Raw genomic sequence first — 24,250 nt, 5'->3', positions numbered from 1 at the left:
TTGATGACGCAGGTCAAATTATTTACAAAATTATAAAATCAATTTAACAATATGATCAGTAAAAACATGTAAAAAATGATTTAAAGATAATAAAAAACATAATTACAACAAATATCTACATTTAAAACCCTTTAAAAACTATTGGATAAACACCTTTTATTGAAAAAAAAACAAACTAGATTGATTCCAAGTCTTAGCATGCGGAAGAAAAAAAAGAGCAGAATTTATCTAAATGGGTAATCCATTTACAGTTTTCTCAAAGTTTTGCACAATATTGCTGACTCTTTTTCTCTCAAAAAGGCTGCAGATAGGTTATGACAGACTTGTCTAAGAGAACTTATTTTATATATAACTTTTACCCTCTATAATAAAAAGTTACCCTGTTTTTAAAGGAAACGTTTTCAATACAAAAATAACCTTATTTAACAACTACATAAAAATTGCTTTTTTTAAACAATAAATTCAAAACTTATTTTAAATATAATACACACTTAAAAAACTATCTACTTTACTCAAGTTATCAAGTTAACATCGGTTCCATTATGTAACTACCATTATGAAACCGCCATAATAAAATTGCTATTGTATTCAACATCAAAAGAAGCATAGTTAAAGTTTAAATCGTTCTCTAAAAACGAAAACAAAAAAACTATATCCAAAGCCACATTCAATATAAGCAACCAGTCAAGACTCTTAAAGTTAAAAACTTTAAGGCCACATTCAACATAAGCAACCAGTCAAGACCAGTAAAGCTAAAAAAAAACTTTTTAGTGCTTTTAATTTTAAATATTACATGCACTTAAAAAGTCGGATAAAATATTAAAGAAAAGTATATAAATAATAAAATATGTAAAATAATCATAAAAATGCCAATCATCAAATGTGTTAAAAATTTTAATGCATTAAAAAATAAGAAATGTATTAAATAAATTTTTAATAAATTAGATCTTTGATAACTAATTTAAAATACTAAAAATAAACAATTAGGGTTATTAAATAAAATAAAACTATAACAAAAAATTTTTGTAAATAATTTATTTAATCAACTATAGACTTTTATAATATAAAATTTGTACCTGCAATATAATCAAGCAAAGGGACAGCTAATCTACTATAACGACAAACAATGTCAGCCCAAAATGTATTTATAACATAGTTTACATCGTCACTGTCATTGTTATAATTATTCATACTAGTGTTATCATATTCATCAGTAAAAAATGACCCCCATTGGGTGGATGCTATTAACTGCTTTTCTTTTGTTGTTGCTTTGAATGCTGACTGTAAAATTTAGTTAAGTTTAACTGTTAATTTCAGTTAAATATTAAAAAGATCTACAAAAAAGACAAAAAATTAAAAATAATATTTTAATTTAAATAACCAATGCTCCATTAAATTTGTTATTCTTAAAGCAAACTTTTTCTGCTTCCAATTCTTCTAGTACTGCTACAGTATCCCAATTCATAAACTTTTTAGGAGGATAGATGTCAGATTTCATACTATCTCCAAAATACACAACCTATTTTAAGAATGTGTATAAAAAGATGCTTTCACTTTTACATAATTTGTGTACCAAATTTATATTGTTCAAAATAAAATTACTACCTTCAATGAATCAGAACAAGACCTTAAAACTCTCTCAAGTTGGCACGCATGACCTCTAGCATACAAAGTGTGTTTTTGAAGGTCTGCTACTTCAACATTAGTAAGATTTCCTTCATGAACTTTTATAAAATTTCTACTTTTGAACTCATCTTGAAAGAAGTCTGTAAATAAAAAACTTTAGATACACACTTACAAAGAACTGATTGATAAAGTCAAAATACAAATGACTCACAAATGAGAAAAAGTTGTTTATAAATAATAAGTATAGAAAAGTCATTGGTTAATCGTCATTACTTAAAAAGTAATACTTGGTTTATTTGCAGCCACAATTATGTAATCAAACGATTCCTTCCAATCTAAACTAATATTAATACAACAAATTTTAACAAAAAATATCTGTATTGACCAATGCATCTGCTTAAAAAACTATTATTCCAAGTTTTCTCAGATATTTTAGATTGAAACTTTTAACTACATTGCGCTTAAATAAAAAAATGAAAACTTTTTAGTAACTCACCCAAAGGTAAATGACATTATAAACTCAGCATAATCTCCATAAGAATCAGTAATAAGCACAATTGTTTTTCCAGAAACTTTTAATTTATTTATCCACGTCATAACACTTGAAGGACACTTTTTTATATATCGTTTTATGTCTTTTTTTAATGAAGGAAAAAACATACCTAATTCGGCTACAAAATAAAAACACTGTATTATTTGTATTACAATATAGACAAAAATTTAGTTGCAATTATGTAACTTAACTCTAGTTGCTATTTGTGTAAAAAAAAACAACAATAAAACATCAATAAATCAACAATAAATCAACAATAAAACATCAAAAATTATAAGTGATGATAACCATAAAACAAAAGCAATCATAAAATATAATACAAAAAAAAATTAAAGATTTTTTTTTGTTTTGGCATAAACATATTTCATTACGTTGTTATAACAATAAATTAAAAGTTATTTTTTGCTTAAAGATTTAAGATTAGATTGTGTTAGGAAACTGAATTAAACCTGAATGCATTAAAACCATTTTTTTCTTATAAGGCAAATAATTAGTCACATCTTCATAATTACTATATAACTGCACTGAATAAAATAAAATTTAGCTAAACACAAAAAAAATGTTTGAAATGCAGTGCAGATGTTTTTTTAGCGTGCGCTGGGTTTTCATGTTGGTATACGGATTTAAAAAAATGGTTGGTGTCAGGGAAATTTAATGTCTTTTACCTTATAAAAATTTATTATTTTTTAAATTTCAACAATATTTATAAGTTTAAACCTGTTTTTCTCCAGTCAAAATTTAAGGTTTTCGAAACCCCTACACTATTAATTACACCTTTGAGAGTTCAAAAAATTTCTTTTAAGTTGTGTTGATAAATTCTAATAATAAAAAATTTTTAAAAACCTTTAAAAGAAGATGGTTGAAAATTTAATAGCAATGCAGCTGCAACATCTTTCCACACATGAGTATAATCAGATAAAACTCCATTCTAAAATTTAAATTACTCAAGATTTCAATTCTAATTATGCAAGATTTCAATTCTAATTATGCAAGATTTTAATTCTAATTATATCATATTTTAATTATGCAAAGATTTAATATAAATATTCAAGTAAGAACTTTAATTGAAAAATTAAAGAAAGAAGTTTTAAAATATTAGAATATAAAATATATACTTATGTTAAACCTTTTTCAGACATAACAAAAAGTTTGACTAATAGAGATAAGTAATATTTTTAACTTTGTTTAAATCAGTAGTTTGGTTAAATTGTTTTTATTGCCTATACAGAGCCCACGACACCGGTGGGGGATAGAAAGGAGGGGGAGGAGGAGACTATAGTCTTTGCTTCTGCAACATTATTCCAGAATTCAACTGTATAATTTATTAAAAATTAAAAAAATAACATATACAAAGTTTATATCAAAAATAATATATATTGTGAAATATAACAAAAGAAATGTTAAAAAAATATATTATTAATAATAAAAAAAATTTTAATTTCTAAATTAAGACCCTGAAAAAAAATTTATTTTTAGCATCAACTAGACTATATCAAAAAATTCAATTTTCTAAAAAACACTTAGTGCCCATTTCTGTGTATGATTTTTGTATATGATTTTCTTTCCTAAAAATTCCTATTTATAGTTAAAGCAAAAAATGCGTCAGAGCTTTTGTATGTGCACCTTTTGTGTGTACATCTTTTGTTTGTACATCTTTTGTGTATACATCTTTTGTGTGTGCATCTTTTGTGTGTACATCTTTTGTGAGTACATCTTTGTGTGTGCATCTTTTGTGTGTGCATCTTTTGTGTGTGCATCTTTTGTGTGTGCATCTTTTGTGTGTACATCTTTTGTGTGTACATCTTTGTATATGCTGTTAACTTGTTAAATAAAAACAATTTTGTAATTTGTAACCAATTTGTACACAAAACAGCAACAAACATAATTCTTTAACTTTTACTTTATATAATAATAAAAAATCATTTATTTATTAATCTGCCATTAATTTAAATTAACTAAGTTAATTGAAAAATTAAATTAAATTGTTTTTGAAAGTTTAAAAATATTATTGATTATTTCAAGAAAAATTATGACATTTTTACTTATTTACATTGATAATTAAATAACTTACATTAACTTTATCAACTTCTTCAATTATCTCACCAATCAACAATGCAGCAGGCATTAAAAAGAAATTTTCAAGAAGAACATATCCCTCTAAACAATAAACAAAGTTTAAATACAAAAACAATAAAACAAATATTTAATGTTGTAAAGATAAAGATAAAATTCATACTTTTGATAATTTGAAAACAATGGTAAACCATGGGGAGTTTGGGTTTGAAGGATCATTTGTAATTATGGGTACAAAGAACATTTTTAATTATGCAAAAACTAAAATATGTATTTTATTTATGTGTACAATAATTGGGAAAAAAATGTTGCTAAGAATTGAATTATTGAAATGTTACTAAGAATAATAATTGATATGAAATAATAAGGTGTTGCCTAATAAAAATTATCAAAACCTTAATGATAAATAACTACAGAAAACTTTGATTTCTGAAAAAAAATGATTTAATGAGCTTTAGTATTGTGGTACAGTGAATCACTGCTTGGGGTACAGTGAATTAATACCAGTCGTTTGTTATACACTATATTTTTAAGTAATTTTTTTCCAAATTAAAAACTAAATTTAACTAACCATTTAAAGCAACTAGAATTGAACTTCAAACTAAAGGAACTTTCAGAGTTGAGTTTCAAACTAAATTAGAACAAATGGCATCTATATATGTTTTAAAGTTCACAGAAAAGAAACACAAATCAATGGGTCTTTTAAGAAATGTTTTGATGGAAAAAAAGTTTATAAAAGTTACTGTTTGAATTATGTGCTAAGCATTAAAAAGAAAAATGAATGATATTTTAATGCATAAAATGATGACACCACCAAGAAAAGAAACTTGGGATATTAGAGAACATCCTTTTGATTCACTGTGTCACATGATCCACTGTACCTTAACTCCCCTCTAAGCATCTAAAATATGGCTTTAAATGACAGAGTAAAAAATAGTGTCACCAGGCTTTGAAGAGGCAAATAATAAAATAAAAAAAGTGGCAAATTTGAAATGAAGTCAATTGATTTCAAAATGAACCTCTTGTTCACTTATAAACATACCATGATTGTAAACCTTTTCTTTTAAAATTGAAAATTGAGACCATAACCGCTTAATGCCATACATTTCAGAAATATAATCACTACTCATATTCTTTAACCCATGAGAACACCTATATAATAACAATGAGAACACCTATTGCATAACAATCAGAACACCTATGTAATAGTAATGCAAACACCTATAAAATATTAAATACAATTAAATTAAATTAAAACATATCACTTTGTATTGTGTTTTAAAATTTTAAAAAGTTAAAAAATACAAATATACTATTAAGTAATTATGAACACACACATTTAATAATTACAAATAAATTACAAACATTTATATTAAATAGTTAAACTATAAATATGCACAGCCATTTACAAATTATAAATAAATTGACTATGATTAGCTCACTCAAAATCGTTTGAAGAAAATTTAAATTATTAAACAAAAACTTTTAATGCAACAGACAATAGAAACTCAAACAAATGGCAGTAAAATGCAAGCTTGAAAATTTAGAAGTTGAAAGTGAGAAGTGTGCAGGCATTAGTTCTTTAATTGTTTTTACAATTAAAGAACTAATGCCTTAATAGCTATTTTTCAAGTAACCATGTACAAGAAACAGGTTTATAGTTTGAAAGCTTTATCACCATTTTTGAAAAGATTTGAATCTTTCCCGCTCTTAGTACATCACTTGATTGAGGGAATAGCTCAAAATCAGAAAAAATAATTAAAATAAACCAAATTCCTTAATAATGTTTTTATCTCTTAAACCATAGTAGTAAACCTTTTTATTTCATTGCATATGATTTTTTCATATATTTTTTGTCACTTATCATTTTAAGAATTGATCTGTTCTAATATTCAATTGCTAAATCGAAGTTAATGTTAAATCTTATACATAATCTCAACTTCTACCTGTAATTATTAATTTTTATTATTATTTTCTGATTTTTTTAAATTTTTTATCTTTAAATTCTTCAAACTAAAACTATATATATATATATATATATATATATATATATATATATATATATATATATATATATATATATATATATATATATATATATATATATACATACCCACACACAACTTTTTATGTGATATGAATTTTTTTTCAAAATTTGTTCTTTTATTTGTAGGTAAAAATGGTTACATTTTGAACCAAGTTTAGCATTTTGAATTGTTTATTTTGAATATTTACATATTAGAAACTTTTAATTTTGCTGCCATTTTTTTTGTTCAATTTTATCTTGAAATATAGAAAAGTATATAAAAAATTATATTAACTGTTGAAAAAGCTAAAGTAATTATATTAGAACCATTTTAGGGACAATAATTTATCTCATATGAATCAAATAAAGAAACTGATAAATTCAATGATAAATGTATTTTGCATAATAATGGAGTTTTAGGACTTGTTAGTAAATGAAGATATACAAAAAATTAACAAAAATGATGCCCTTAAAAAATAAATGTCACACAAATTTATACAACATTCAAAAGACAAATTGTAGGCTGGGAGCAAAAAGGTTGCAACTGACATTGTGCAAAATGAAGAAAACATGGTTTGAAAGGTTTAAAGTTCCAAACTTAGCTTGTACAATAATTTAACAATAATTCACTCATTTTATTTCATTTAACTTGGTACATCTTTAAGAGTTTAGATTTGAGAAAGTTTCACATAAAATCAATGTGTAAAAAAATGTGTATCCTTAATGTGTAACCTCCTCTATTCTAGTAGAGGATGTTACACATTAAGGAGCTTGGGATGGAAGTGAATTTAATTTTTTTTAAATCTTAAATTTCCCCTGGCTGCTTATATGTCAAAGGCTGAAATCAACATTTATTTATTTTTTCTGTTTGAAACACAAACAGTTTATTAAGCATATAAAACAGAAGATAATACAAAGATGGATACCAGATTTAGAAGTAAAAATAAAAATCAGTATTAAAAGAAAGACAAGCATGATAGAACCAACTTTAACAGATGTTAACTTTGCAATGGATTGGAAATATGGTTCCTATGAAAGGTCAGTATTGGAAGATAATACATAACAATGTACTGTAAAATACGCGGGTAGAATTAACTATCAAGTTAATGTAAAATTTTTTCACTATTTTTTAAAACTATTTTGAACTTTTAGAACCTATTACTCTTCCATTATGAGATTTAAATTTTTATAAATACTCACTAAGCTAAAAAGCTTATCAAAGAGGAACAAATTGAATGTATTACTTTATCATTAATATGTTTTTCTTGATTTCCAATTTTATGGTATTTGCATTATCATTAAATTCAGCACAATGATAAACTGGAAAGAAACTAAATTAATCCACAATAATAATTCAACTAAAAGTAAAAACAATATTTAATCATATTTTTAAAATAGCACTTTTACATTTACAGAATGATTTTTCATAAAAAGTTGTGTTGGAAAAAATATATATTTATGTATATGCTAGAGATGTGCCAGAACCAGTTTATGCCAAGTCCCTGATTCCGGGTGCCTGGGTGAAAATTCCAGGTCCGAATCCATTTAAAAAAGCTTGTGAGATCTCTTGCGAATTGTTTTCACAAAATAACGCTGATTAATTTGCACTAATTAAGTTTGCTTAAATATATCAAGTTTCTTTTTAATAAACAAATTTGTTTACACTATAGGTCACAAATTAAAATTACGCAAACTAAAGTGTAAATTCGATCTCCTTAAATATCACTTTGCAATGACATCGCAACAGAGGAAGTGTTTGCTTAATGGAGAAAAGTCCAAAAAAAATTTAATGAAGAAAAAAAAATCAAAACATTTAAAAAATAAAAATAAGTGTAAAAACAAGAATAAAATTTAAATAAATAAAGATAAGAAACAAGAAAAAAAACGAAACAAATAAAGACAAAGTTAAAAGTAAAAAAAATTCAAAAATGGAAAATAATAAAAAAAGAACCAAAATTTTTTCTACCACCAATATTTTATAGAAAAAAAAGAAAAACCTTTAATTCATTTTCTACATTGTCGTATATGTTGTATATGTTGTATATGTATTTTTTTGCATTTTTCTCTACCGATTTAGTTGTTGTTGCTTTTTCTATATCTTGCTATTTACTTTTGTTTAATTAATATATGTATCATTTAATATAGGGTTTAAAATGTATGTAGCGTATATTTTTTTTAATTCAAGTTTGACTATATTTTGCTTTTTTATATTTGTCTACAGAAATTTTTTTCTCTCACTCTATCCTTCTGAACTTATGTCGTTAAACTTAGGTTTTCTCGTACATTTTTTTCTCACTCTTTTTTTCTCATCTTATATTCATTCTCTCTCTTTTTATGTTCATTCTCTCTCTTTTTTTTGTTTTTGTCAGTCTTATTCCTTTATTATTTTTGTTCTGATTCCGATTTTTTTATATTATTGTTTCTACTTACTTTTTTTTATTATTACTTGTATTATTGTAGATTACTATCTTTATTATTTCCTTGCCTTGATATTTTTTTATTTTATTTGTTTATTTTATTAAGGTGTCACTCTATTGACTAGCTTTTAACTATATAGTGACACTGAAACTAATTTTGTAAATTATAATTACGTTTGTAATTATTAATTTTATGGTTAAATAAATGGATAAAAAAATACTTGTTCTCCCTAAAGGAATAACTTGCTGTCTGATGTCATTAATGCCAAAAACATCAAGAGCTTAAAAATTATAATTAACTCTATCAACTTCGAAAGATACAGTTCTGGCTAACTAATTTTCGTTTTATAATTGTGGCATTAAATATATACTATATATACTTATATATATACTTTTTAGTAACTTATCGCTAAATAATCGCTAATATGCGCTAATTAATCAAAAGTTATGTTACGGAAAATATTAAGTCAGGCAGAGAATTTTAAAAAAAAAAAAGAAAGAGAAATGTAAAAGACTGTAGTGTGAATAAAATAAAAAAAATTTAAAACAAATAAAAAAGAAATAAGACAACACTTGTTTGCGGTGTCTTGTTTTAATTGTTTAATTAACTTCAGATTAGAATGAACAAACCTTAAGTATTCAAAAGTTTAATTACTAAAAATTTTCTCACACAATAAAAAGAAGCTATTCAAATATCTGTAAATTGCAAAAAGGAAACTGTATAAATCAGTTTCCTTTTGCTATATATATTCTGATTATTTTGAAAAAAAATATTTTAAGTGAGGAACAGTTTAATTTAAATTTAAAGTAACTTAAACAAATAGTTACAGCATTTAAGATTAATTTTTATTAAAAATTTCTTTTAAGATACCCGGTGTGTATGGTGCAACAAAATGGCCGATTCCAGGTATCCTGGAAAACAGTTGAGTTTTTTTTTTTTTTTTAAACATCTTCGCTTCCAACAAGACTGCAAGCAGCCACTAATTAAGGTTGGAAGTTACTGAAAGAGAAAAGATGAAGATTGTAGAGCAAGATAACGATTGACGGGTGCCTTAAAAGAATGCAAATTATATGAATCAGGAAAGCAAGATGAAGGAAGCAAATTCCAAAGAACTGATGTTCGAGGAAAAAAACTAGACGAATAAGCGTTTTTGGAGCACTTAGGAACAGTCACAGAAAAAGAATGAGACTTAATTGAATGACCAGTAACACGAGGATGAATTTTAATAGATGGCACAGGAGACACTAGCTCTTTAGAGCAGTGCCCATTATAATATTTGTAGAAAAGAGAAAAGAAGCAACATTACAACGATGTGATAATGGTTGGAGGTTGGCTGCAAGAGCAGGTCCAACTATGTTTACAATGCGTTTTTGCACCTTGTCTAAAAGAGAAAAAGTATAATTAGAAGATCCGCCCCAGATATGGCAACAGTATTCCATACAAGGCCGGATTTGAGATTTATAGAGATAGAGAATAGAATCCGAAGAAAGAAAGTGACGAGCTCGATAAAAAGATGCAATCTTAGCAGATGCTAATTTTGCAACTGATTTGATATATGGTTTCCAAGAAAGATCGGAAGTAAGAGTTAATCCCAGAAGATGAAGAGCAGATGACTCATCAAGTACATCACCGTTCATAAATATAGGAAGATCTAAATTATTGCGATAATGATTGGCTGAAAAAAATGGAGTTTTATCTGTATTGATAAAACTCAATTTTTTCAAAAGTTCACCAGCCACTGTGAGCCCCATGCTGTAGCAAAAGTGAGATCCTTTTCAAGCTCAAATGCCCCCTCCAAGCAATCAGAGGGTGTTGGTTTCTTATCATGACAAGAACAAATGGTAGTATCATCAGTAAACAATGTCACCTTAGATGTGAGAATATCTGGAAGATCATTAATATAAATTAAAAAGAGTATTGGGCCAAGGATAGAACCTTGAGGAACCCCTGAAGTTACGGAATAAGAAGAAGAGTGCTGACCATCGAGGACTACTTTTATACTACGATTGGAAAGGAAGGATTCAATAATCTTAAAGATGTTGCAAGATACACCATAAGAAGAAAGCCTATGGAGAAGACCAGCATGCCAAACTTTATCAAAAGCTTTTGAAATGTCAAGAGCGATGGCCTTAACCTCTCCACCTTTATCTAATGCAAAATAAAACCTATCAGTTATTACTGTTAGCAAATCAGCTGTAGAACGGGAAGATCGAAATCCATATTGATGGTCAGAAAGTAAGTTATTAGATTTAAGATGAGAAATTAAGTGTTTGTTAATTAAAGATTCAAAAACCTTGCTTATGATAGGAAGAAGACTTATGGGACGGTAGTTAGACGAATCAGATCGCTCTCCAGAATTTTTAAAGATAGGGATAACAGATGCTGCTTTCCAGCAGGCTGGAAAACAAGACTCTGATAAGCACTTGTTGAATAGTTTTAAGAGTATAGACAACAGCTCTGGAGAACACTTCTGCAAGACAATAATAGGTATGTTGTCCGGGCCACAAGCTGCAGAAGAGTCTAGGCAGGAAATCACTTTAGATACAGAAGCTGGAGTGATATGAATGTCAAGCAATGGATTAACCAAGCAGTAATAAACAGACGTCTGTTTTCTGGAGAATTGTTTTGCTGATAAATATGGAAGTAACGGTTTCGAATGGCAATTGCAGCAGCACAGTGTGAGGAAAACCATGGAGGAGAGTGAGACTCAAAGATTCCATGCCAGACTGAATCCACGAAGTTATGTAAGAAGCACATTTGTCGACAGGAAGACAAAAGATTTACTGGGTAAGAGAAATGAAATTTACTGGGTAAGACAAAAGAATTACTGGGTACCCAGGTCCAAACCAGGTACCAGGCATATATATATATATATATATATATATATATATATATATATATATATATATATATATACATACAATATATATATATACATGTATATATATATGCATATATATATATATATATATATATATATATATATATATATATACAATATATATATATACATGTATATATATATATGCATATATATATATATATGCATATGTATATATGCATATATATATGCATATATATATATATATATATATATATATATATATATATATACAATATATATATACATGTATATATATGCATATATATATATATATGCATATGTATATATGCATATATATATATGCATATATATATATATATATATATGCACACACAAATACAGAAAGAAACAGAAGAAAAAAGCAAAGAATAATAAAAAAAAAATTGTTGCTGCAAACCCTTAGTCAATATAGCCACACTCTTTCCTATATTGTTGCTTAAATCACTTACATCCCTATTCTATATCCTTGCATTTCACGTCAAAATTATGATAGATAACTCTTAAATATTTTATTTCAGAGTTGTATAGAATGTACTTCAAAGTAAAAACACACAAATAAAATACAGAGCAATTAATTAGTATCTAGACATATAGTATTAACAACTATTTAATACATTTTAAATACCTAAGAATGTAACCATCTTTGTCAAGTTTCAAAAAATTTCCTTTGATGCAGTCAAAAACTAAACCACGCAGGCTAAAATTACAAAATAACAAAACTGCATTAAAAAAAGAAAAAAAACTCAAAAACACAAAATGGTAAAAAAATGAATTTTCTTGCAATAAAGTAAAGATTACTTAAGATTTCAATAAATAATAATAAAGTAAAGCTTAACTAAGTAAAGCTTAAGTAGCCTTAACCTTACAATAAAGTAAAGCTTGAAGTTATACAATAAAAAAAGCTTAAGTAACCTTAACCTTACAATAAAGTAAAGTTCAAATATTGCTTATAAAGATAAAAAAAATTAAATTGTTAAGTAAAATAAAATTGTGTATACTTTATTATGAAGAAAATAGAAATAAACAAACTTTTTTGTTCAGGCTCAAATTGTAAGTGTTAACACAGGGTACATTAACACTTGCAATATAAAACTTAAAGATAAACACTACAACTTTCTGCTAGGCCAGACTCTTTAGAAAAGAATTAATAGCAAGTTGGAGTTGTGTATAACAACCAATCATTTCTTTTTTCTATATAATAACCAATCATTTTTTTTGTACACAATAATCGATTTTTTTAAGCCACTTTTTGGGTAATGAATAAATTTCTAGAAAAAGAATTTCAAAATATAGCAAATGACTTCAATAAATTTAAGGCAGTTCAAATGAACAATTGTTTAACTCTTATTCAAACTGTTTGTTTGAGAGTGTTCGTCATTTAAAGAAGTCTCATTTTTTATTGGTTTTTTAAAGGTTTTTAAACTTTTATTAAATCCTGAACTTTTACAGAATTTTTTAACATAACAAAGAATTAAAAAATGCATTATGGCTTGCAATCGCCTTATAAAGGATGAAAAGAAAAAACTAAAAATAAAATTATGGTTTTTGGTACTTAAGAGATTCAACAACTTATATATTTTCAATAATTTTATCTGATTTTTAAATTCAAAAAACATTTGTTAAAACAGTTTTAAAAAAATAAAAAAAGTCTACTCGTTTCTTAACTGTTTATTTTTTATTTCACATTAAAATATAACATAACATTAAAAATACATACTATTAATTTTTATTACTAATTGAAAGTTATATTTACAACTTTAAAAAAAATAATTGGATATTAAACAAAATTGATTTCAGCTGAGCTGAAATGAATTTTTTTAATCTCTTTACCATATCAAAGATTTAATTCAATTAGCAATTTTAATTCAATTATCTTTAATTCAATTATCTTTAATGCAATTAAATATGAGAAATACAAAAAATTAAAATATCAAAATTAATTTCATTACCTAAAATCTTCATACTTTTCAAAATTGTCTTTATGCAAGAAAACCCCATAATGTTTTTCTTTAACTAAGTATTCCACAGTAGATTCATAAATAAGCTAAAGAAAATTATCAAAAATATTAAACTTATAATAAAAAGGTTGAGAAAGAGCTATTCCTGTTGGAGTAGCTCTTTCTCAACCTTTCCATTAAAGTTTAATATTTTTAATAATTTAAGTTGTTACTTAAAATAAGTTGTTACTTAAAATAAAAAATAAAAATGATTTAAAAAAAAAGAGTGAGCGCCTTGACTGTAGTGAGATGGACACTATTATTTCAATAATGAGTTTATTAAATATCAATAAAATTTTCTCTAAGAGCAAAAAACTTATAACAGAAAAATCAAACAAATCAATCAATACATTCATTTTATTTTTACATTTTACATTCATTAATTTCAGTAAGAAAAACCACACCAAGAACTACATAAAATATCAAGAATTATACAAGAGATCATAGGTTTTTTATAGTTCCTAATATATTTACTAAAAATCTAACTTTGTTTAATAAAAAAACTCAACAAAAAGTAGTCAGAAGCTAAAAATAGACAACATCGCAATTGTTTAATGTTACTGTAGTTTATACTACAACTTTCCTGCATTGAAAACCAAAGAAAAAAATATTTATGTATCTTTAAAATATTTTCAAAGAAAATAATCAGCTTATTCAGCAACAAAATAGGCTAATTGTCTAAAACATCTAAAGTGGGAACTTATAAATTATTGAATTTAGCAAAAACATATTTAGTTTTCCTTTAATTAAGCTTACAACCATCGCAAGCAATTTAATTTTAAAATTTTGATTTAAGGTTCTTCTTTGCAAAATGACCTGAGAAAACAAAAAAATTAAAGACCCATGTAAGATTCTTACAGGGTAGATTCATATAGGGTGGAGTCTTGAACTATTAAAACCTTAGAGCTCTTGGACTAGTAAAGCCTAGAAAAAAGGTCTCAATAGTAATACTTATTTCAGGCAGATATAAACTGCTTCCAGCTGCTGTCTTGGAAAAGGCCTTTTAGGCAAAAAATTTAGAAATAAACAGAAAATTTCTGTTGACCAGAATTGCACCCATTCTTAATTTAATAAGCTGGCATAAATGTAAACCTATGTCAAATTGTTTCCAGTCTTGGGATGATACATGTTGAATATTTTTGACTCAAATCATGCATTTTGTTTTTTTGACTCTTTAATAGTTCTTATGTAATTTTCAGTTATCTTTAATGGTTATAGGTCTGACATAGGTGACATAGCTCTTACTAAACTCAACAGCTCTACAGAAGAAGGACTTTTACCTCTTAATGTAGAGGTGTGGGGAGAAAATAACATGATAACAACCTTGTTTATTTTAAAAATGATGCTAACTAGCTGCATTTTTCAGAATACACAGTGATTAAATTAAATTGATCTCAATGCAAAATAATTGGGGAGGGATACCTGGTTTGTTGCAGTTCAGAGTTTCGAGCAAAGTGAAGTACAGTGCTTGAAGTTTTTTGGCTAGGGAAACATGTGAAGAACTGGTCAGTTGTAATATTTCTCTCACTACCATGAAGTGGTTTAGTAAGTTGTAACACCACTAATTGTCCTTGTCCTATATTTAGTACCCTAGCAATCTTTTGCAGATAAATCTTACTTTTATAAAAACTGCAAGACTTAGAACAAGTTAACACCTACACCACAAGATGTAATACCATATGCAATCTCCTGGATTCAAGAAGACATGAAAGGTTTTACTTCTTTTAGTTTCACATCAAACTTCACTTAACCCAATTCTCTTTCATGTTTTCTTCTTTTTGTACAGCTATTATTACTAGTCAAAATTATTTCTTTCATATTTTCACAAGAACGACTCACTTAAGAACAAACACATATTATAATAATTATGAGAAATCAATGCAAAAAAGATAAGGGTCTAATGTTAAGATCTGACTAAAAATTGACCAAATATTGTATTTTACTTTGGGAGTTAAGTTTTAGTGATGTTATTAACCATAGCAAGTCTAACATTCTGTCTCATATATGGGTCAAACCTTATTAACACTCATAAAAATAAGACAGTCTAACAAAAGTGTTCTTAATAAGTGTTCTCTAAACAATTTAGAAACTCTTTAACTAAAACTTATTTACCCACTTACTGGATAATCAAATCTGTGGTTCCAATTTCAAAAATATTCTGGATATTGTTCATACCTTTCTAACTATTGTCCAATTGCCAAAGTTCTTTAAATCTTTAATAAACAAGCTTCTATTATCTCAACTTAGGCTCAACACTGTCTGACAATCAATATTTATCTCATTCTACTGCTGATTGTAAAGAATAATAATAAAAAGATTATATCCTGCACTAGATGGAAGCAGTGAGCCAAAGGCTATTGCTCTTGATATTAAAGACTTAAAATAATAGTTTTGAGTTAAGTCTTGCTGGTATTTTCTATTAACTTTATATGCTACCATGCTGGTATTTTCTATAAGCTTTCTTAATATGATATATTTTTTTAATGTGCTTAAAATGGCAACATACTAACTGAGTCCTCTACTTTACACCTAAAATTATCTTTAAATAATTAGTCTTTAATTCTGATTAACAGCAAACTCAGGCAGAAAATAATTTTAATTAAGTGAATATTCATCTGGATAAGATGAAAAGGTCCACTTTATTAGACCTAAATTTTGTTTTGTTTTGTTGATTTAAATGATGTTATGTTTTGAAAATAATACACTTTGTTTATGTGAACATCTAAATTTTGTTTGTAGTTTGTTGATTTAATTATGCCTCTTGCAATTTTTTCTGGATAATAAATTTTATAGTTAATTTTATCTAAAAATTTTGCTACCTGCCACTATCTGTTTAGATAGTGACATTATGATCTTGAGAAAATGATTTGGATATTGTTCAATATCAAACAATATGATGTTTTCACCAATTATAATGTCTAGTTATTACCAATATGCATTTGAGAATAATAGGCTGACAGTCAGCCACTCCAATTTGAATTTTTTCAATCAATGTTTGAAAGAAATACAATTTTAAGGGACTATAAAACTATCATAATACCGTCAAAGGGGGTTACTTTGGCCAGCGTGGGTAACTTTGGCCACACTTCGGTAAAAAGATTATTTAGCTTATAACTCCATTAAATATATATTTTTCCCACTTTCATACATGCAAATCATAGATTACACTTTAACTTTAATTATTATGTGGGTATTTAATTTTTCAGCTTTTTTTAAGTTGGCACTACTGGCAGTAAAAGTTTTGTTGTTATGGTTACATCAATATTTACCTTCCAAACTTTTCCATGTACACCTAACTAAATACGAATTTACAAAGCAAGTAAGTACTCTAATTACTTATATATTAGATATATTACATATTAATGTTAGACATTATCTAAATTATTACAATAATATGTAATCAATTTTTTTTGTTTATTGCTAAGAATGTTATAGCATAACCTATTCCAGCCTAAGTGGGGTAACTTTGGCCAAGCCTATTACTGGCCAAAGTTACCCCACAATTTATAATTTTATTTTATAAATGTTTATTATGTTACCTATTGTTTTATATACATTAATAATCTTTTGGTACTGTTTACTGATACCATTTTGTTGTTTCCAGGTGAGATTCAAGTGTAGTGAAATCAGCATGCCTAGAAACTATTTGTGGAAAGTTGGTAGTCATAAGTATGCTGACTATTCAAATGAAACTCTACAAAAATGTCTTGATGACATTTCATGACATTTCATGGACATGATCAGGAAGGTGCACTCAAACTAGTGCCTCTAAACTGTACAAAATCCCAAGAAGTACAATAAAAAACAAGTTAAAGAACATTTTTAATAAAATCCAGGAAGGCTAACTGTGTTAGACAAGAAGCAAGAGAAAGTCTTTGTGGAACATATTTGTAAGATGGCTGAATTTGGATTCCCCTTAACTGAAAAAGACCTTAGATTTATAGTTAAGGGTTATCTAGACAAAATTTGGCGCACAATCCCTCAGTTTAAAAATCTTCCAGGCATTAAATGGGTAAGATTGTTTAGAAAGCAGAACCCTACACTGACGGTTCGAGAATGCAGCAACATAAAAACAGTTCGTGCTGCAGTTGACGAAGTTGTAATAACAAAGTACTTTGATCAACTTAGTGAATCTGTTGAGAGCATTCCGCCAGAAAATCTGTGGAATTATGATGAGAAAAAATCTCGGGATGACCCAGGAACCACTTAAGTAATTTGTAAAAAGGGATCGAAGTACATGGAGCAAATTATGAACTCTACTAAGTCTTGCACATCTATTCTGATGTGTGGAAATGCAGTTGGTGAGATGCTGAGCCCTTATGTAGTTTATAAATCAGAACATTTATGGTCTACATGGACTGAGGGAGGGCCAAAAGGTTGCAGGTACAACCGTACAAAGAACGGATGGTTCGACATGGCCACATTCGAGGACTTAAAAAGCAGGAAGGACATAAGGTTTTAATTGGGGACAATCTCTCCTCACACATAAATGCTGAAGTGCTCCAAGCCTGTCAAAAGAATAACATAAGGTTTGTGTGCCTGCCTGCTCATTCCAGCCACTTAACTCATACTATGCGCCAATGAAAGCAGCATGGCTGAAAATCCTATCCACTCGGAAAGAATCAGAACATGGAAGAAATCTGGCAAATATTCCAAAAGATATATTCCCTAGACTGCTAAAAGAGCTGATTGATGGACTTTATGCAGAAAAAGGAAACAATATTGTTTCGGGATTTAGAAAAACTGGTATTTATCCACTCTGCAAAGAAAATGTTCTTAAAAGACTTCCATAGAAAGAAGTGGACTCCAGCATTGTCAGTGAAACCTTTATTGAACACATTTCTAAGAAAAGAGATGAGTGTAAAAGTAACACAAAAGACAAGAGGAAGCGAAACAAATTGAATGCACTACCTGGCAAAAGCATTTGCTGTGAAGATTTGTTACTCGAGGAAAACGTCCCTTCAACGAGCAATGGAGGCAAAAGTAAATAACCGAGAAAGATTATCTGTGAAGAAGAAATTGACAGTCCTGATAGCATTAGTGATGATGACTCAATTATGTCACTCCATGACATGTCAGATAATTTGAACTTTTCAGAAAGTGAAGATAATACTGGACTTGAAAGACAGGATTTTCCTACAATGAGCTTGGACAAAAAGAAGTGTTTGAAGGAAGGCGATTTTGTAGTGGTGTTGTATGACAAAAACTACTATGCAGGACTCATTGACAAGATGCCTGATGTAAATTGAAGAAGGGCCAACAATTGATTGCATGGAGAAGAAAAGCAAGTGCTGGATTTGGCCCCAGAGGAAAGACAAGTTAATTTACAGTTGGAAAGATGTCATTTCAAAAATTGAGCCTCCAAAACTATTGAACAAAAGAGGACATTTTAAAGTTCCTGAACTGGATGTTTTTTTTCCTTTTTAAGTGTTTTAGTTTGCAACTAAAATCTTTTAGATTAGAATTTACTTGACAGGTTTCAGTTTTACATGTGTAACCAATTTTTTCAATTAAGTTCAATGTCGTGTTTTGCTTTTAATGTTTTATAAATAAATAAGATTTTGAATTTTTAAATTTGTCTATTACTTTCCTTTGGGCCATAGTTACTCAATGGATGGGGTATCTTTGTACTAGAATATTTTTACAATGCATTTTATATGAGAAAACAACAAGTGTTCAAAGTAACCCTAACCCCTGGGTAACTTTGGCCAAATTTTTAAAATAACCAAAAATAAATATATTACTTTTAAATATTTAAAAAAGTGGTATGGATGGATAGGAAATCTTTTATTTAATAGTTTAAAAATGTTTTTACTAACTTACTACAATTTATATTAAATATAACATTACTAAAGTGTTAAGGTGCAAGTTTTTTGGCCAAAGTAACCCCCTTTGACGGTACCGTAAAATACTATTTCTTTCATATGTATGGTAAGCATTTAATTTTTTTAAAGTACTGTGGAAACATAACTTTTTTAAACTTTCCATTTTTGAAAGCGTTTTTTTTAAGGGCTGTAACAGGTATGTTGCAAGTATTATTATTAATACTATTTTTTCTGACTTCAAGATTTAGTGGCCATTTACTATTATTAATAGCGAAGGGATAGTAAAATCTATAAGTACAAAAGTTGTAACTAACCTTAAAAAGCTCGGGTAGATGATATTGTACAAGAGTATGATCCATATCAAATGCAATAACATCATAATCATTAAGATTAAAGATTTTTCTCTCCATTCTAGTCTTTATAGTATGCAAAAAAGTCCAAGATGTTGATTTTTACATAATGTTAACAATTCAGTACTTATTTTAGGAATTGCTATAACCGGTTTGCTTTTACTATTAACCGGTGATTTTAAATTTCTAATATATTTCTATGTCAGTATTCCGACATTAATTTTTCATTTTTCTTTTTCTTAATATTGCAGTTATCGGCAATCACGGCTCTGTATTGACATGAAATAAACTATATTGATATAAAACAAAAATACACATTTAAGATCACAAATATGTACCAAATAATTGTGATCGTGAAACTACTTATTTATTTATTCTTTTCATCACCCAAAATTACAGGTGAAAAATACAAAGGGCATAAAACTAATAGTTTATACTCTAAGTTGAAATTCTAATTTAGATTCTTCTTGGAATGCTTTCTTCCATCCGATTTTTGAATATCATTCTTTGTTCTCTGATGTTTTAGAATTCAAAGAACTCTTCTACGTCATCGTTACGACGTTTGATAATGATCTTTCTTTCTTAATCAAATACTTAATGAAACTTAGCTCCAATTTTCATTACTTCGTTAACAAAGCAGTTATCCTTATTAACATTAGATATTTGAGTTAAAATCACGGAAAACAATTCGGATTGCTCAGTAATCTGATAAACAGATTCAATTTGTTTCGAACGAGGATGGTAGAACGTCATCAATTTTAAAGTAGGAATGCAGATAGTTTTTGACGTATTTTGAAATACTAAAGAGAAATTTTAATGCTGATCTTCCAACAGCGTCTAATTTATTAAGAAAAGTATTGCTATAATCACAAATTTCTAATCCGCATGATAGATTTGGTATAGCCAGAGATTTGAACAAATGCACTATAGTTAATTTTTTTTTGTTCTTTTATTTCTTCACAATAACTATTACAATAAAATAAATGAAAGAAGAATGCATATAAACAAAAAATTACAAATTTTGTTGCATATAAAATAAGAACACGGAGACTTGCAGAAGATCAGATGATCTTGTCATCAAGAACCGCTTACAATCGTTACGTATTTAAAACAATTTTGTAATGTGTATAAAATAAATAAGGCAGTCAAATAAAGTTTATAAAAGGAAAGTTAGAAGTAAAAATTAACATTTTATATAAATACTTAAAATACAAGAATGATAGGTATAAAATGTAAAAATTAAATTAACATGATACACAAAAATAAAATTAACAAAACAAAATTTAAATATAAAATTGAATAATCAAATAAAAATTTTTTTATATAAGAATTCGTAAAAACATTATAAATTAATCTAAATAATTAAATTTGAAAATATATAAGGATGTTTTGAATAGAGAGAATGATATTTTTTAATTTCCTTTTAAATGCGAAAAAGTTCAAGTCTTGAGAAAAATCAAAATGTTTCAAAACTAAATTATTCCATAGAAATGCCCCTCGAAAAGAAATACAAAACTTGCCTAAATTGGTTCTGAAAACTGGTTGAAGAAAGAAATTATCATTTCTTAAAATATATATATTTTTTTCTTTTAAGGAATATAAATTGTGAAAAGAAACCGGAGCTGTACGAGTTTTACATTTAAGCATAAAACACAGTACATTAAAAATATTTAGTTGAAATATGTTTAAAATATTCATTTCAATAAAAAGCTGCATGTCTTATTAATTTTAAATGTCTTTAAAATTAATAAGACATGCAGCATGTTTCAGTTGGCGATGAAGAGGTTCTAATTTACTTTTATTGCCTTTTATACCCCAAGCCGCATTCGCATAGTTTATGAGTGGTATAGTTGAGTTAAAACATGTTTATTTAATATGCTTCTTGCTTTATATAATACACCTATACTTTTCGAAATTTTGCAGGTAATGTTTTCGATATGTTTTTTCCATGTGAGATTTTCATCAATTGAAACTTCTAAAAAGTTTGTACATGTTGCTCTCTTAATTAGAACGTCATCAATAAGAAGAGGAGGAAGCTCGATTGGAAGATAATTCAAAAGAATCTAGAAAAGACACTAAAGGAAAATTAAAATTATTAAATTTTTTTGTTTCGGTTTGAATATTTTTAGCTAAATTTTTTCCAACTGAAATAAAACATGTGTTCATTTTATCAGCTATCACTCTTGGATCATAAAAAATTTCATCATTAATTTTGATGGCATTTGGTAAAGAGTCTGTTTTAGATTTCTTACTGCCTGTAATTTCTCTTAAAAGTTCCCACGTGTGTTTTGAATTTTGTTTATGTTTTTCTAGTAAATTTATTTAATAATTTTTTTTAAAGATTTTTCTTTGGACTTCAAATTTTTTAACGTAAGTCTTGTAAATTGTTTTATTTTTGAATGATTTTGTTTTTAAATATTTGATAATTTTTTCTTGATTTTAGAGCATATTTTTAAATCTTTCGTAATCCATGGCGACGTTATATCTTTCTTTTTTTTTAATATTTTATATTTCAGAAAATTAATATCATATACTTCAAAAAATGTTTTTGAAGCGCCATTGTAATTTTATTAGCCATAATTTAACGATCAGAAATAAACACGTCCGTTCGCCACGCTTATCAACTTTAATTTTAATGTTAGTGGTTGACAAAAACGAATTCCAGATTTTAGAGCTCTGGAGATTGGTTGAAATTGAATAATTCTTTCGTTTACATTTGCTGATTGGATTGTAGCTATATTTTTTCCATGGTCTTGATTTTCCCATAAGAATGAACTCGTATGTAATTGGTATGCAATTAATGTGTAATGGCTAGACTTTTTTTTTAATTTTTCATTGATCTCAATTTGCTTAGAATCTTTTCTGGTGTTGTTTTATGCCAGCTATGAACTCTTCATAAAAGAAACCTTTCTGTTAGGTCGTAAATCTTGAATGCTTACGGAAAGATAAAACCTATCCTGTAACATCAGTAATGCACGGTGATTCCATATTTATTAAAACATGGACTTTTATTATGCGCATGTGTTAGCTGCAAATATATAAATATCATTATTTTGATTATCCGCGCTAAGCTTTCATAACATATCGTTTACCAGTGGGCTTGTTTGCTTGTGTTTTTTGTAGTTGGTTAACTATTTCTTGTGAAATGAAGCAAAACAGATCATAAATGAACATGATTAAATATAAGATTTAATAGATTTTGAAGTAGTAAGTTCGCTTTGCTGTGATCAAATCAATATATTTTCACTTTAGTAATAACTGTATATATATATACAATCGTGCGAGACATTTACAAACAGTTATAAACTGATGACGCGTAAAGACCTATGATGGTATAAATTATAGCATAATAATAATAATGATAATAATAATAACTAATAATAATAAATAATAATAGTAATAAATAATAATAATATTGAATACAGTAATATAAAAAAATATAATCTATATTTTACTATATATAGATATATTTTACTATATATTTATCTGTATATATAATAGATAAATATTTTACTATGTATTTATTAATATATATATATTAATGATTAACAAAGCTTTGTTATTAGCAAATTTAACACAAACAAATATTTTAGAAGAACTAAAATTTTTGTAAGATTTTGATAAGTTGTTAATAATACTTCTCCTTTTTATCTCATCGAAAATAGTAATCTCTATTACCTGTCATTTTTTTTATAAAAAAATATAATGGTTTTGAATAAGGTAGTTTTCACAAAAATAGGTCCGCAAATAATGTAACCATCAACAAAAGTTATCAAGAGCATGTAGAGTATGTGGAAATTTTTTAGGAAAAGTTTAAAAAGTGACAGTAAAATTGATCAGATATATAAATATATGGAATAAATATATCAAAGATTCTCAGTCTATGTATCTAGAGAAAATGTGTATGAAGTGTTATACCATTCTTAGAAACATTAAAAATTGAGGTAACCAAATTTTCAAAGCTCCAAATAATTGGGTAGAATGTCTAACAATTGAATACAAATCTACTTAAAATTTTTTATTATATTTGAAGATGAACGTCATTTATTTGATATAAAAATTGCTCGAGAATCTTGAAAAAATTGCTCTTCTGCAAGATACAGTTAGAATACAAGTTTTGTGTGAGCCAGAAAGTGCAGAAAATGTTATTAAATTATATAAACCATGAATACTTTATTATGAATTGAGAAAAAAAGAGAAGGTATTGTGTTGAAATAAAAATACTATTAATTAAATTTGCTCGTAATTAAAATTAAGACATAAAACATTTTATAAAAAATCGCCCTAAAGCCTAATGTAAAAAAATAATAATAAATTTATAGAAATTTTTTACGAAGTACTTTTTGTAAAAGAATTTTGAAATTAGACTTATTATAAGTTTTTAAAAATATAAATGATAAACAAAATCTTAATTTCTTTCCTTACTTTCATTTCAAGACCTTTTTGATTTTAACCCTTAAGCAATGTAAATTTTAAAGTTAATATGAGGGGACTTGCT

The 24,250-nt window shown here is 26.9% G+C and overlaps 1 protein-coding gene across 1 annotated transcript; it reads right to left on the bottom strand.

Moving 5' to 3' along the window:
- On the bottom strand, positions 1–19,923 carry LOC100205241 (5'-nucleotidase domain-containing protein 1). Its single transcript, XM_065792351.1, has 12 exons — positions 19,717–19,923; positions 13,530–13,624; positions 12,206–12,277; positions 5,295–5,404; positions 4,251–4,336; positions 3,023–3,107; positions 2,123–2,297; positions 1,914–1,966; positions 1,606–1,766; positions 1,382–1,519; positions 1,077–1,281; positions 1–628 (listed from the first exon to the last, which is right to left on the bottom strand). Exons 1-12 carry the CDS (start codon positions 19,810–19,812, stop codon positions 555–557), a joined length of 1,350 nt encoding a protein of 449 aa, XP_065648423.1. The 5' UTR covers positions 19,813–19,923; the 3' UTR covers positions 1–554.
- Between the last annotated feature and the right edge of the window lie 4,327 nt (positions 19,924–24,250).

The sequence above is a fragment of the Hydra vulgaris genome, chromosome 03 (assembly GCF_038396675.1).
Source record: "Hydra vulgaris chromosome 03, alternate assembly HydraT2T_AEP".
In the NCBI taxonomy this organism is placed as follows: Eukaryota; Metazoa; Cnidaria; class Hydrozoa; order Anthoathecata; family Hydridae; genus Hydra; species Hydra vulgaris.
Note: the sequence above shows the minus strand (reverse complement) of the source record. Positions and strands in the feature narration are given on the sequence as shown.

Coding starts and splice junctions, on each gene's coding strand:
- LOC100205241 (XM_065792351.1), bottom strand. CDS start 19,812: ATGGAGAGAAAAATCTTTAATCTTAATGATTATGATGTTATTGCATTT. Junction 3,108..4,250: donor AAGAAGTTGATAAAGTTAAT/GTAAGTTATTTA, acceptor TTTAAATTTTAG/AATGGAGTTTTATCTGATTA. Junction 1,967..2,122: donor ATAATGTCATTTACCTTTGG/GTGAGTTACTAA, acceptor TATTAATATTAG/TTTAGATTGGAAGGAATCGT.